The sequence below is a fragment of the Capsicum annuum genome, chromosome 3, assembly GCF_002878395.1.
Source record: "Capsicum annuum cultivar UCD-10X-F1 chromosome 3, UCD10Xv1.1, whole genome shotgun sequence".
Taxonomy (NCBI): Eukaryota; Viridiplantae; Streptophyta; class Magnoliopsida; order Solanales; family Solanaceae; genus Capsicum; species Capsicum annuum.
Genome location: NC_061113.1, coordinates 4,284,558 through 4,297,661, shown reverse-complemented (window position 1 = coordinate 4,297,661; position 13,104 = coordinate 4,284,558). Strand labels below are relative to the sequence as shown.

Here is a 13,104-nt window from a genome sequence, read left to right as displayed (position 1 = left end):
ATATTTCTACTCAAAGCTATCTGTGTGGCTTGAACCCGTAATCTCCCGGTAAAAATTAAATTCATAAAAGCTCATTTTCTCTTCCTTCTTTTCCCTATATATGGGATAACTTATTCCATATACGTAGTGGATTAACTAATCTCGACTTGTTACCAACCAAACGAAAAAACTTGTTGTACTCAATCTTGCCTTATATTTTCGTTCCAAACTGTTTGTGCGACCTGAACCTATAACCTCCCGACGAAAATTAAATTCATAAAAGCTCAATTTTCTCTTCCTTTCTTTCCCTCATATATGAAACAACTTATCCCATATACATAGTAAAATAACTCATCTCGAGAAGCTAATCCCGACATGTTACCAACCAAATGAAAAAGCCTACTGTAGTCAACCTTGCCTTAAATTTTCGTTAGAAACTGTTTATACGACCTGAACCCATAATCTCCCGACAAAAATTAAATTCATAAAAACTCAATTTTCTCTTCCTTTCTTTCCCTCATATATGAAATAACTTATCCCATATATATAGTGAAATAACTCTCGAGAAGCTAATCCCGACATGTTACCAACCAAATGAAAAAGTCAATGCCTTATATTTTCGTTCGAAACTATTTGTGTGGCTTGAACCCGTAACCTCCCAAAGAAAATTATTAAATTCATAAAAGCTCATTTTCTCTTCCTTTTTTTCCCAAAACAAAGTCAAAATCAACCTTAAAACCTTGTCTAAACCCTAAACCCCCAAACCCCCCAAAATCTCACAATTTTCCCAACCGATTTCTCAACAAAAATGGGTAAAAAGCACCAAAAAAATCTCCAAAATCAAGAAGAATTGCTAAAAACATTAGGAGATTTCACAAGCAAAGAGAATTGGGACAGTTTTTTCAGTATAAGAGGCTCAGATAATGCATTTGAATGGTATGCAGAGTGGCCACAACTGAAAGAACCACTACTCTCTAACCTCATTGGGCCATCATCAAACAATGATGGCAATACTGATAAAGAAATGTTCATTCTTGTTCCTGGTTGTGGGAATTCAAAGCTCTCTGAGTATCTTTATGATGAAGGGTTTTGTAATATTACTAATGTTGATTTCTCGAAAGTTGTTATTTCGGATATGTTGAGGAGGAATATTAGGAAGAGACCTGTTATGAAGTGGCGCGTTATGGACATGACGAATATGCAGGTAGAACGGCTCAATAAAATATGTGGTTTAAATTTGAAGTTGTATTATAAGTTATTTAGTAGAATTAACGATGCTTATATAGACTTGTTTGCATAAAAGGTCTAAATTTGAAATATGTGGCCATGAAGCGGCGCGTTATTGACATGGCTAATATGCAGGTAGAACTGCTCAATAGAATATGTGGTCTAAATTTAAAATTATATTATAAGTTATTTTAGTAGAATTAACTGAGGCATAATTATTGTTGTTGTTGTGAGTTTATATGGAGTAACATGGTATTATGTAGTCTTGATTTCTCTGAAGCTTCGGATATGTTGAGAAGGAATATTAGGGAAACCTGTCATGAAGTGGCGCGTTATGGACCTGACTAATATGCAGGTAGAACGGCTCAATAGAATATGTGGTCCAAATTGGATTTGTATTATAAGTTATGTAGTAGAATTAAAGATGCTTATTAGACTTGTTTGCATTGCTGTTGTAAAGAAATATAAGGGAGAGACCTTTTATGAAGTGGCGCGTTATGGGCATGGAGAATATGCAAGTAGAGTGGCTCAATAGAATATGTGGTCTAAATTTGAAATTGTATTATAAGTTATTTAGTAGAATTGACAATGATTATAAAGACTTGTTTGCATTGTTCTTCTAAAATATTGTTTTATATGGAGGATCACATAGTCTTGATTTCTCGAAAGTTGTTGAGAAGAAATATAAGGGAGAGACCTTTCATGACGTGGCGCGTTATGGACATGAGTAATATGCAGGTAGAACGGCTCAATAAAATATGTGGTCTAAATTTGAAATTGTATTACTATAAGTTGTTTAGTAGAATTAATGATGCTTATATAGACTTGTTTGCAATTGAGGCGTAATTGTTGTTGTTGTATAATTTGAGTTTATATGGAGTAACATGGTATCATATAGTTTTGATTTCTCGAAAGTCGTTATTTCGGATATGTTGAGAAGGAATATTAGGGAGACCTGTTATGAAGTGGCGCGTCATGGACTTGACTAATATGCAGGTAGAGCAGCTCAATACAATATGTGGTCTAAATTTGAAATTGTATTATAAGTTGTTTAGTAGAACTAAAGATGCTTATATAGACTTATTTGCAACTGAGGCATAACTTTTTTTTTTTGGTTGTTGTTGTTGTTGTATATGAGTTTATATGGAGTACATGGGTAGAGCCACCTATATCAAAGGGTGGTCAGGTGCACAACCTTCGTCGGAAAATTATGTTGTGTATATAGGCTAAACGTTAGCTATTATGAAAGTGTATTTAATTTTACACACCCTTAACGCAACTGAGATGAAAATTTGCACAACTCTTTGTTAAATTACTAGCTCTGTCATTGATGGAATAACATGGTATTATATAGTGTTGATTTCTATAAAGTTGTTATTTTGGATATGTTGAGAAGGAACATTAGGGAGACATGTTATGAAGTGGCGCGTCATGGACATGACTAATATGCAGGTAGAGGTAGAGCGGCTCAACAGAATATGTGGTCTAAATTTGATATTGTATTATAAGTTATTTAGTGGAATTAACAATGATTATATAGACTTGTTGCATTGTTGTTGTAAAATATGTGTTTATATGGAGTATCATGGTATTATTTAGTCTTGATTTCTCGATAGTCTTTATTTTGGATATGTTGAGGAGGAATATCAGGGAGAGACCTTTCATGAAGTGGTGCGTTATGGGTATGACTAATATGCAGGTAAAGCAGCTCAATAGAATATGTGGTCTAGATTCGAAATTGTATTGTAAGTTATTTAGTAGAATTAACGATGATTATATAGACTTGTTTGCATTGTTGTTGTAAAATATGGGTTTATATGGAGTATCATGGTATCATATAGTCTTGCTTTCTTGAAAGTTGTTATTTTGGATATGTTGAGGAGGAATATAAGGGAGAGACATTTTGTGAAGTGGCACTTTATGGACTACTAATTCATTTGCAGGTAGAGAGGCTCAGTAGAATATGTGGTCTATATTTTCATTTGTCTTATAAGTTAATTAGTAGAATTGAAGACGCTTATATAGACTTTTTTGCAATTGAGGTGTAGTTGTTGTTGTTGTATAATATGAGTTTATATGTAGTAACATGTTAGCATATAGTCTTGATTTCTCGAAAGTTGTTATTTCGGATATGTTGATGAGGAATATAAGGGAGAAACCTGTTATGAAGTGGCGTGTTATGGACATGACTAATATGCAGGTAGATTAGTATGGTACATTGGAAATACTACTCATGTTTGTTCCACTTCAATCGAATAGAATAGGTGGTCTAAAGTCAATATTTAAAATAAGAGAACGTAAATATATCTAACAATAAGTAAATATATACATGTAATTCTATTAGAAATTAGTTTCTCTACCTTCACAAAGGTAGCGGTAAGGCTGCATGCACACCACCCTTCCCAGAACTCATTTGTGGGATTACCTGGGCATGCTGTTTTTGTATACATGTAATTTTGAGATCTTAATCTTTTTGGGCTTAAAAGACACCACTTTAGTTGCTAGTTATTAAGCCCCTAGACGTGGTCAAATGAGGATTCATATAGACATGTATGTAACAGAGGCGTAATTGTGGTGGTTGTCGTAGAAGAGGAGTTTATATGGAGTAGCATGGTCAGTGTGTATTCATATAGTCAGGGACTGAGCCTAAGTTGTTATTGTTTTTCATTTTGGGACATTCTAAAAAGTTTAATTACCTTTGTTAGTGTTATCTGATATCCTCAAAAAGTTAAAATATTTAATTGTTTGATGTTGAATTAGGATAGTAAGTTTCTCTATAAACTAGGTGGATTTGCTTGAAGTTTTGGAATTTTTTGAGTTTGCAAGTTCAGTTTTTGAGCTTTTGCAAGGAGGTTTATTTGAGTTAAATCTTGAAAAAAGTTTACCTTTTTAAAAAGATTTCTGAACTCAGTTTTTCAATTTGCAAAAATTGAAAAAGCTCCGAAAACTAGGTTTTGAATTCATAGTCATATGGTGCCACAAAAATGGGACAGAGAAGGTATAATTTGGAATACAATAGAATGTATATCATGCATTTTCTGCTGTCAAGAGGTGAAATTTTTTCTTTCTTTTTCTTTGTGAACAGTTTATACCATAATAGTAATGTATTATAGCATAAAATATAAACCTGTCGGTAAGATGGTACCATGAGGTAAGCTGTTATCTTTAAGCCATAGATCAAAAAAATGTGTTGGTGACAAGCTTTAGCTTTCCCATAAATGTTGGTGCTAAAGTGTATGATTCTATATGAACTGAAAGGAAATGTTGGAAAGAAATCGCGCAATGCTGCCTTATTCTAATGATGACAGGAATCTAAGCATTTGAAGGGACAGTAATTGCGATAATAAAATGCTGTAGCTACCAAGTTTAGAATAAAGGTACATTTTCTAGAGAGATTGAATGTTCTCACTTATCAAAAAGAAACCAATAAAAAAAGAAAGAAAAGAACAGTAAGTACTCTTGTTTGCTTTGAGTGCATAAATAATCTGCCACGTCCTGTTTCTGGTGCAAAGTTGCTTACTTGTTGGCTGTTTGTCAAGGATGCTACTTAATTTGCAAGATGTTTCTCATGTCTTATTTCTATTTTTTGGACTATATGCTCTTCTAAACTACTGTTGTTATGATTTAGTTTGCAAATGAGAGCTTTGGCGCCATTCTCGACAAGGGAGGATTAGATGCTTTAATGGAGCCTGAGCTTGGATCAAAGTTAGGAACTCAATATTTGTCTGAGGTGTTCATTCTAAAAATAAAACTTGATTTTCATTTTCTCTCAGTACATTCATTTGATGTATGCTCTCAATATAATATCATTTTTAGGCAAATGATCAAGTCCGCTGTGTTCTGACTCATGTCTTAATGTTCTGAAACTGACCAGGTTAAAAGATTGCTAAAAGTCGGGGGGAGATTTTTTTGCCTCACTTTGGCCGAATCTCATGTATTAGGTAATCAAAATGTCACCTGGCATATTTCTGCATTTTGGTTCCTTATAATTCAACCTTTACCCATTAGTGTTATACATTGTTCGACAATGATCATTCTATTGCTTATTCCTTCTCTTGTAAGGCTTACTCTTCCCAAAGTTTCGGTATGGGTGGAAAATGGTGATTCATCCCATTGCTATGAAACCATCTGACAAGTCGAGCCTACAGACTTTTATGGTGGTAGCCGAGAAAGAAAATTCTCCCACATTGTGCCAAATAGTGTCAACTGTTAATCAGTCGTCCTTTGGTGGTCCAAAGAGCCAGGTAAAGGCTTTCATCCCCTTCTGATATTTTCAGTTGCTGACGCACCAAGAATGCTGATATCCACACGTGATGAGATATTGGGATGCTATCCTTTTTATTTTACAGGTACATGGACTCTGTCAAGCACTTGAAGAAGAAAATAAAATACGTGCAGATTATTCCAGTGGTTCTGATATAACGTATGCACTAGAAGACTTGAAAATTGGAGTTGAGGGAAATCTGGCAGAGCTTTGTCCAAATCGTAGAATTCAGCTTAGTTTAGGTGAACCTGGGATTTCCCTATTCTGTTACAGAGCTGTGCTTCTTGATGCCCGAAAGGACTTTGGACCTTTTACATATCATTGTGCTGTGTTTCTTGTTCCAAAGGTTTGTTTCCTCCACTTTCATGAAGTTGCTCGTTAAATCTTTATATTTTTGCAGTGTGTAAGTTGGCCTATGAATTTGTATGTTATAATTGTGTTTTAGTAAGTAAATTGTTGGCCTCTTTTTGTCTCTTTATGAACAGTTTCATGTTGGAGGTAGTTTTCTTTATTCCTAATCATGTACTTGTTATTTGCCTAACATTGTTGTTTGCACTGCCAATAGTTTGGGAAAGTCATGTTAAATGAAAATAAAAAAGATAATTTGGACTGTGGACTCAATTTTGATGATACGTTTTGTGATACTATGTCCTTAGATCATAGTTCATTAGTCTGTTTTTGAGACGTATAAGAACTTAATTGATGCTTAGGTTTCAGGCTCGAGCTCGTGAGTGGCTGTTCTCTTCAGAAGAAGGACAATGGGTAGTTGTTGAAAGCTCCAATGCTGCTCGTCTAATAATGGTACTTGTTCATTAAAACACACTTGTTTTACTATTATATTATCTTTCTAAAACTATGACGGAGTGAACTGTGTTTTCTTAGATTTTCTTGGATTCTAGCCATTTGGATGCCAGTACGGAAGATATCCAGGTGACTTTTGCTAGATTTCATTGATATATTGTAATAGTGGTTTCATGTCACCTTAGTTGCATTTTTCTTTTTTGTATTCAGAAAGATCTCTCTCCTCTGATAATGCAATTGGCGCCGGGTAATTTTGACGATGAAGCTCAGATACCGTAAGTTACTTCTCATAATTTACCTTTAGCTTTAGCCATTTAGCCATCTTACTTTAATTGATATTGCATAGGATATCAATTTTAAGGGAAGTTCTTGAATTTAATATGTGGATAGTTCTATCCATTACCGAAATATGGCTACCCAAATATATAGAGTAGAGTGGGTAGAAAGTGGTCTGATGTCTGATTGATCAATTCAACTAGTTCTTAGTGTAGTTTGCAGTCCCAAAACTTTAAATATATAGTCGATTCTTTCAAGCTATAAATGTACGCCTTTAGTGTCTCCATTGGAGTGTTCAACGCTGTTTTAGTTTCGTTTTATTTTTTCATTTTATGAATGGTGGTGTACGCTGTACGGGCCTGCTGATGCATGCCCCTTGACTATTTCACTCAGTAATCTTACCTCCTAACAGAGCAGATGTTGAGTAATGTCCTACACTGTTTTTGTGGTTCACAGACTATGCGAATAATAACTTTGCCTACATAGCAATGAGAGTTTTAGTGTCTCTGTGCATATAGAGCTCTATTGATAAGGAGATAACCAACTCGTAGTAAGCTTGGGAGCTCTACAAATCTCTCCTTGAGGACAGAATTTTTTTTTCCAAAGATCTTGAGTTTAACAAATTGTCTAAACGAGCTAGCAAACTTCGTCATTAAAGTAATAGGTTAAGAAAGTAACTTGGGAATTTTTAAATTAGGTGCACAATGCGAAATTGTTTCCCTTTTGTTAAACGTCAATTTGATAAATTACTTGGAAGACGAGAGCTTCTGGAGACAGTAATTCAATGGTGAAAAGCTCTAAACAGTGCCCCAGATCTGTTGGGACTTCAAGTGCAAAGCGGAATTTAAGTGTGGGCTTTAGTAAAAAAATCCAGTTGAAGGGAAAAAATAAAAATGTTTATGTAATTCGAGGAAAGAAGTAACAAACTCATTCATAGTGTTTTCCTTAACAACTAATACAACTTGAATTTGTGGTTGGTACCGGTCAATCCAAGATAGAACTCATGGGAAATAAGGAGCAATCTTAGTGCCTTGCCTACATTAGAGCGCAACTTAAGCAACGGGAAGCACCCTCTGCTTGAGGTGCGCCTTAACGAGCCTTTCACAACACCGTCTGGAGGTTGCCTCATGGCGGTCTTCAGTCTTCCCAATGAATTTTCGATAATTAAGGTTACCATAGGAGGATACATGCTCCTAAGATAGGGAAACTCTTACTGAAGTTTTGAAACTTAATTTCGCCTTCAATAAAAGGGCAAAACAAACTTAAGCTTGCCCGAGTTGAATACTCGTACAGCAACAAATGTTTGTAAGAAATATTGGGGACTTTTAGTAATCAAAAGTTTCTATTCTTTTCAGTTTCATGGAAGCAAGTGATGGAATCAAGCAGCGAAAGATTATTATAGAGGTTAGTGAAACCTCTTTTAATCAATTATCATCACATAATATCATTCATATGACTATTCTTATTACCCACACCATTTCTTTTGTTGTCATTTAATTCTTTTTTCTTGGGAGTAAGTTGAATAGCTATAATTTTTAATTAATCTTTATAGGTGCATGACTATAGTATATTGTTTAAACGTGTTTGGTTTTCATAATGAGATTTTCATCTTAATTTCTAACCTGTTTTACCTGCACTATTGTCTTTTGTAGATCACATCTCCCTTGACTGGTCCAATTATTGTAGATGATGTGATCTATGAGAAAGTTGATGACAATATTAGCCGGCTCTTTGCATCCGAGGATGTGATATTTCGTCGACTTACTTTCCAAAGAACGGAAAATTTAGTTCAATCTGAGGCTGTTCTATCAAGAGAAGGACCACCAAACTCGGTTGCTGATATTACTCAGAAGATAGGCCGGTCAACTTCAAAATCCAAGAAAAAAGGAAATCAGAAAAAATCTGGGTCTAATTCCTCATCGTCTGATGGTATCTTTACGATCCTTCATACTTTAAGACCTCTTTGTTTACATTAAAACCTTGCCCTAATGTTAGTTTGCCTGACATGTTTCAAATAGTGGATGAATTGCGTATAGAAATTTGATATATGTTATTATGTTAGACTCTGTTAGCGATCAGTTCAAAATAAATTATAGAAAAGTGTGAAAATTTAAAATTTGATTTGAAGACGTGTTCAAGCCTTGGAAACAACCTCTGGCAGAAATGCAAAGGTAAGACTGCGTACATTACCTTCCCCGGACCTTGCGCATAGCGGTAGCTTTAGTGCACCGGGCTACCTTTTTTTTTTTTTTTTTCGATTTGAAGATGTGAGGTGAATACTGACGTTGCTTATCTTTTGTATTATTTGGAATGTACGCAGAAAAGTGTGACATTTCAGGAGAGAGTTAAATAATCTGGTAATAATGAAATCAGTTATGTGACAAAATCTTCCACAAGGAAACATCTTTTCCTTTTCTTTTTTCCTTTATAATGATTGTTGCAGACAGACAAAGGAAAAGCTCGAGCCCTTAGATTGTACTTGAGACATTTATTGAAGATATCAATTATAAGATTAAGTTTCAGTATGATCAGCATTTAAATTCATTTTGTTACAGGATTGAGCAGCGATTTGAAAGTTGACCATAGTTACTTGGCCAGTTCATATCATACTGGAATCATATCCGGTTTTACATTGATATCTTCTCATTTGGATGATTTGGCATCTATGGGAGGCATGGTAAGAAGTCAACTTATATCCTTTTTTAAAAAGAAACACATAATATTTTTGACATTTTTATTACTAACGTCTCTAACACATTATGTAAGACTATCATACAAGAGTACTAATTAATTGGTTGCTGATGAAACATAACATACAAAATATACTAAATCAGAACCATGCTTACCTAAATGGTCACCGAGCAAATTCATTGTGCTAAGACTACATATCCTGCTGTTCTTCATTATCATTATTGTGAAACAAAGTTAGAAAAAGAACCATAAAACTATAATAGAGTTCTAAAATCTGTCTTTACTGAACGCACAAAAGTGCATAGTCATCCACCCACCCACATATTTATTCATATTGAGAAGAACACAACATCTATGAACTAAAATATTGCTTCAGTAATTTTATACCATCTTATGGAGCTTCTAGTGCATCATGGGAAGTACAAGTGAAGCTTAAGCTAAAGCTGCAATTGTCGGTTTTTCAGGTTAGATCGGTAGTAATTGGTCTTGGAGCAGGATTGCTTCCCATGTTTCTACATAAGCACCTGAATTTTGCAGAGATCGAGGTAAATATGATTACCTAAATGTGCCACTTTAATTCTTGTTTTTTAACTATTTCCTCTACCGTTCGTGCCTTTTTACACTCAATTTGCCATCTAAGGTCTAACTTTGAGTTGTAAAAGGATGGAAAAGAAAGTGATGTGAAAGAAATTGTTATGGCAAAAAGAAATAAGGGTTAATATGCCAAGTAACACAATGTGATATTACAAAAACTCGTAATTGAACAAGTTCACGGCCTCCACCACACACAATGTGAATTTAGCTTCATTCCCAACATCAAGAAGGTCCATGTTACTTAAATTCATAGTCACTCACTTGTGTACTTGAGGGGGCTTAGTTTTCCAATTGATTTTCCATGGGACCATAGCCAATTATCAACCATCTTCTTTCACGAGAATATAATATCCATGTGGTATGAGTACCGAAACAGTCCCAAAGCCGGCTGAGGTGTATCTCCTGGGACCAACTCCATGTTGTAAAGAAATTAACAGTCAACTGAATGGTAACACGACGGACATTGATGGCTTCTTATCTTCCCAAATTGGCTCATAATGATATTCGCAGGTGTTGGAGTTAGATCCTGTGGTTGTTGATCTTGCTAGAGACTATTTTGATTTTAGAGATGATGAACGGTTAAAGGTAATTTACATTCTTCACCTCACCTTTTCTTACTCTCGTTCCTTTTCCTACCCCCTCTCCTCCTTTTCTCTTTTGCTTATTCTTCGTTAATAAGTTAATAACTAATGCAAATGTAGACTATCAACAACAACAACTTACCTGGTGTGATCCCACAAGTGGGATCTGTGAAAAGGTGGGGGTGTTCAGAGATTTTATGATTGCCATCTTTCAATGTCTTTGGTGTTTCAGGTACACGTGACTGATGGTTTAAAGTATGTTAAGGATTCAGCAGATGCAGTTACAAATGACCTTTCCAAGTCAAAGGTCCCTTCTTCCAATGGTAATTCCATCCCGTCCAGTGCACCACTTAAAAGCACGGAAAAAATTGACATTCTCATTGTTGATGTGGACTCTTCAGACTCGAGGTAAATGAGCCTATTCTCCATATATTTCTTATATACATCTTTCTTTTTCTCTACATCACCATATTCAGTAGCTAAGTGTTGAACTTTTTATCTATTTGCAGTTCTGGTTTAAGTTGTCCTGCTGCGGACTTTGTTGAAGAGTCTTTTCTTATGGCAGCAAAAGATTCTCTTTCTGATCAAGGTCTATTTGTCATAAATTTAGTGTCGAGATCACAAGCCATCAAAGATTCTATTTACTCCAAATTGAAGTCGGTGAGAATCAAACTCTTCTTGACACAAGTTTGCGAATTACATAGTAGCTATTTTGCATTTTGTTGGTGAAGGCCAAATTAGCTGTCAACATATTTGTTGAGTCCAAGCAACATAGCCTGATAATCTGCTGCCCAACTTCGATACATTGGTGCTTTCTATTTGATAACAGATCATCGATAGTGCACTATTTAACAGTCGTGCCATTAGATGAAATCAGGTTAAGCTCACATGACATTAGATGCTTTATCTGAATCAAATTGTGTGTTCTTTCTCCAGGTGTTTCCGCATCTCTTCCACCTTCAGCTGGACGAAGATGTCAACGAAGTTATTTTCGCTCTTAAGACGGAGACATGTACGGTGGAGGATAAACTTCACGAGGCTTCTCAGCGACTTGCAAGATTATCAAACCTAGAGAACTCCTCATGGGGCCAAGACATAACTGAAACCACTAGCAAGATCAAAAGGCTGAGGTGATTTACGCTCTGATGAATGCCATAAGATACTGCAGTCCAGAAGCGGAGCTAGAAGCCAATGTACTAGTTCGGCCGAAACTAGAACCCATAAAGTTCAAATTCTGGCTCTGCCTCCGTCCACGCCTGCTGAGGCTACCAGTGGAACGCCATATTTCTTCGTTTTAAGGACCTCTACACCGGGACACAGATTAGATCCGTGCAAGTTTGATATTTTCATGCCTTCAGATTTATAAGATATAGTATTGGCAGATATGTACATTGGATGAGGATGATATCCCAATGTTTGTCAAAGTTGTGTAATGTGTTTATATGTAAGTCTTGTTATCGAATTCATTTCACATGTCTGACTTAGCTTGTTACCTGAATGTCTTCTTTATTTTCAACTGTGTCAAGTCAAAACTGGTCACTCTTATCGAAACTGAGGGGGTAATAAATAACATGCCAAAGTTAGATTTGAAATTACAAAAAATGTCTGTTAAAACGCTTGTGAGGATTACACATCTTTGCATTCCTTGTTCATATAGCATTGTAGGTAAATCAATAATAGAGGAACAAAAACTATCATTAACAATCAATTATTTTAGGATCCAACTAGGATGCATGAGATTATAGGTAGTTGAAATAAAAGTCACCCTCATGATACTTTAAACCACAGAACTATTGTATCTAATTGTACGTAAGATTCTAGTTATTGTATACTACTATAATTTATAACCATCAATTTCTTGGTTATCACAAGTAAAAGTTAGAATAGGATAGAAGGTACACTTGTAGGATTTGTTGATCTACGATCACATTATAAAGTCTCCTCCAATGCACCAAAGTGTACTTGAAACCAACATAACCAATGTCGGTAGCTTCGCATGTATTCATACAACTAGCATCAGAGCTTCTGTTTATTCTATGTGGTCTACCTCCCAACTTTTCTTCATGATCTAGGATCGTATTAAAGTCCCCTCCAATGCACCAAGTGTACTTGGAACCAACGTTAGTAGCTCCGCATGTATTCTGACAGCTAGCTAGCAAAGTCAAAGCTTCTGTTTATTCTATGTTGTCTACCTCCCAACTTATCTTCACGATCCAGGATCACATTGAAGTCCCCTCCAATGCACCAAGTGTACTTGGAACCAACGTAACCGATGTCAGTTAGGGTGTGCATCGGTCGGTTCGGTTCGGTTTTATGTGTTATTGGTTCGGTTTATCGGTTTTCGATTTTTAAATATGTAAAACCAATAACCAACCAATAAGATATTTTCTTATCGGTTTCGGTTTATCTGTTTTTGGTCCTTAACAGTTCGATTTTCGGTTTTACCAATAAGAAAATACTTAAAGAATAGAAATAGTACCAACTAACATAAAAAACCGAAATCTTTGTTGCCGCCAAAATCCTACGCAATGCATTTTAGCTTACAAAAATCTTCAAACTTGAACTGAATGTTAGGTCGGAAAAAAATTGAATCCTAATTGTTGGAAGCTATAAATGCTTCAAGCTTTTCAATACGATAATAGCCGAGTTTTATATTGTGCCTTTGTTGCCCTGAATAGGTTAATATTTTGT

At 35.4% G+C, this 13,104-nt stretch overlaps 1 protein-coding gene across 2 annotated transcripts; it reads left to right on the top strand.

Moving 5' to 3' along the window:
- The first annotated feature begins 676 nt into the window (after positions 1-676).
- On the top strand, positions 677-11,929 carry LOC107864312 (eEF1A lysine and N-terminal methyltransferase). Of its 2 annotated transcripts, none has more exons than XM_016710651.2 (16): positions 677-1,183; positions 4,835-4,936; positions 5,081-5,147; positions 5,269-5,450; positions 5,556-5,816; positions 6,188-6,271; positions 6,353-6,400; positions 6,482-6,546; positions 7,903-7,951; positions 8,200-8,476; positions 9,103-9,224; positions 9,703-9,783; positions 10,343-10,417; positions 10,646-10,821; positions 10,923-11,073; positions 11,350-11,929. In XM_016710651.2, exons 1-16 carry the CDS (start codon positions 788-790, stop codon positions 11,545-11,547), a joined length of 2,334 nt encoding a protein of 777 aa, XP_016566137.2. In that variant the 5' UTR covers positions 677-787; the 3' UTR covers positions 11,548-11,929. The 2 variants fall into 2 exon arrangements, with proteins under 2 accessions (XP_016566137.2, XP_047264862.1); XM_047408906.1 differs by lacking the exon at positions 677-1,183 and adding an exon at positions 1,542-1,561.
- Positions 11,930-13,104: the final 1,175 nt, after the last annotated feature.

Excerpts from the sequence above, each read along its gene's own strand:
- LOC107864312 (XM_016710651.2), top strand. The coding sequence starts at position 788 with ATGGGTAAAAAGCACCAAAAAAATCTCCAAAATCAAGAAGAATTGCTA. Across the intron at positions 9,225-9,702 it reads TGGCATCTATGGGAGGCATG|GTTAGATCGGTAGTAATTGG; the intron begins GTAAGAAGTCAA and ends TCGGTTTTTCAG. Across the intron at positions 11,074-11,349 it reads TTTACTCCAAATTGAAGTCG|GTGTTTCCGCATCTCTTCCA; the intron begins GTGAGAATCAAA and ends TTCTTTCTCCAG.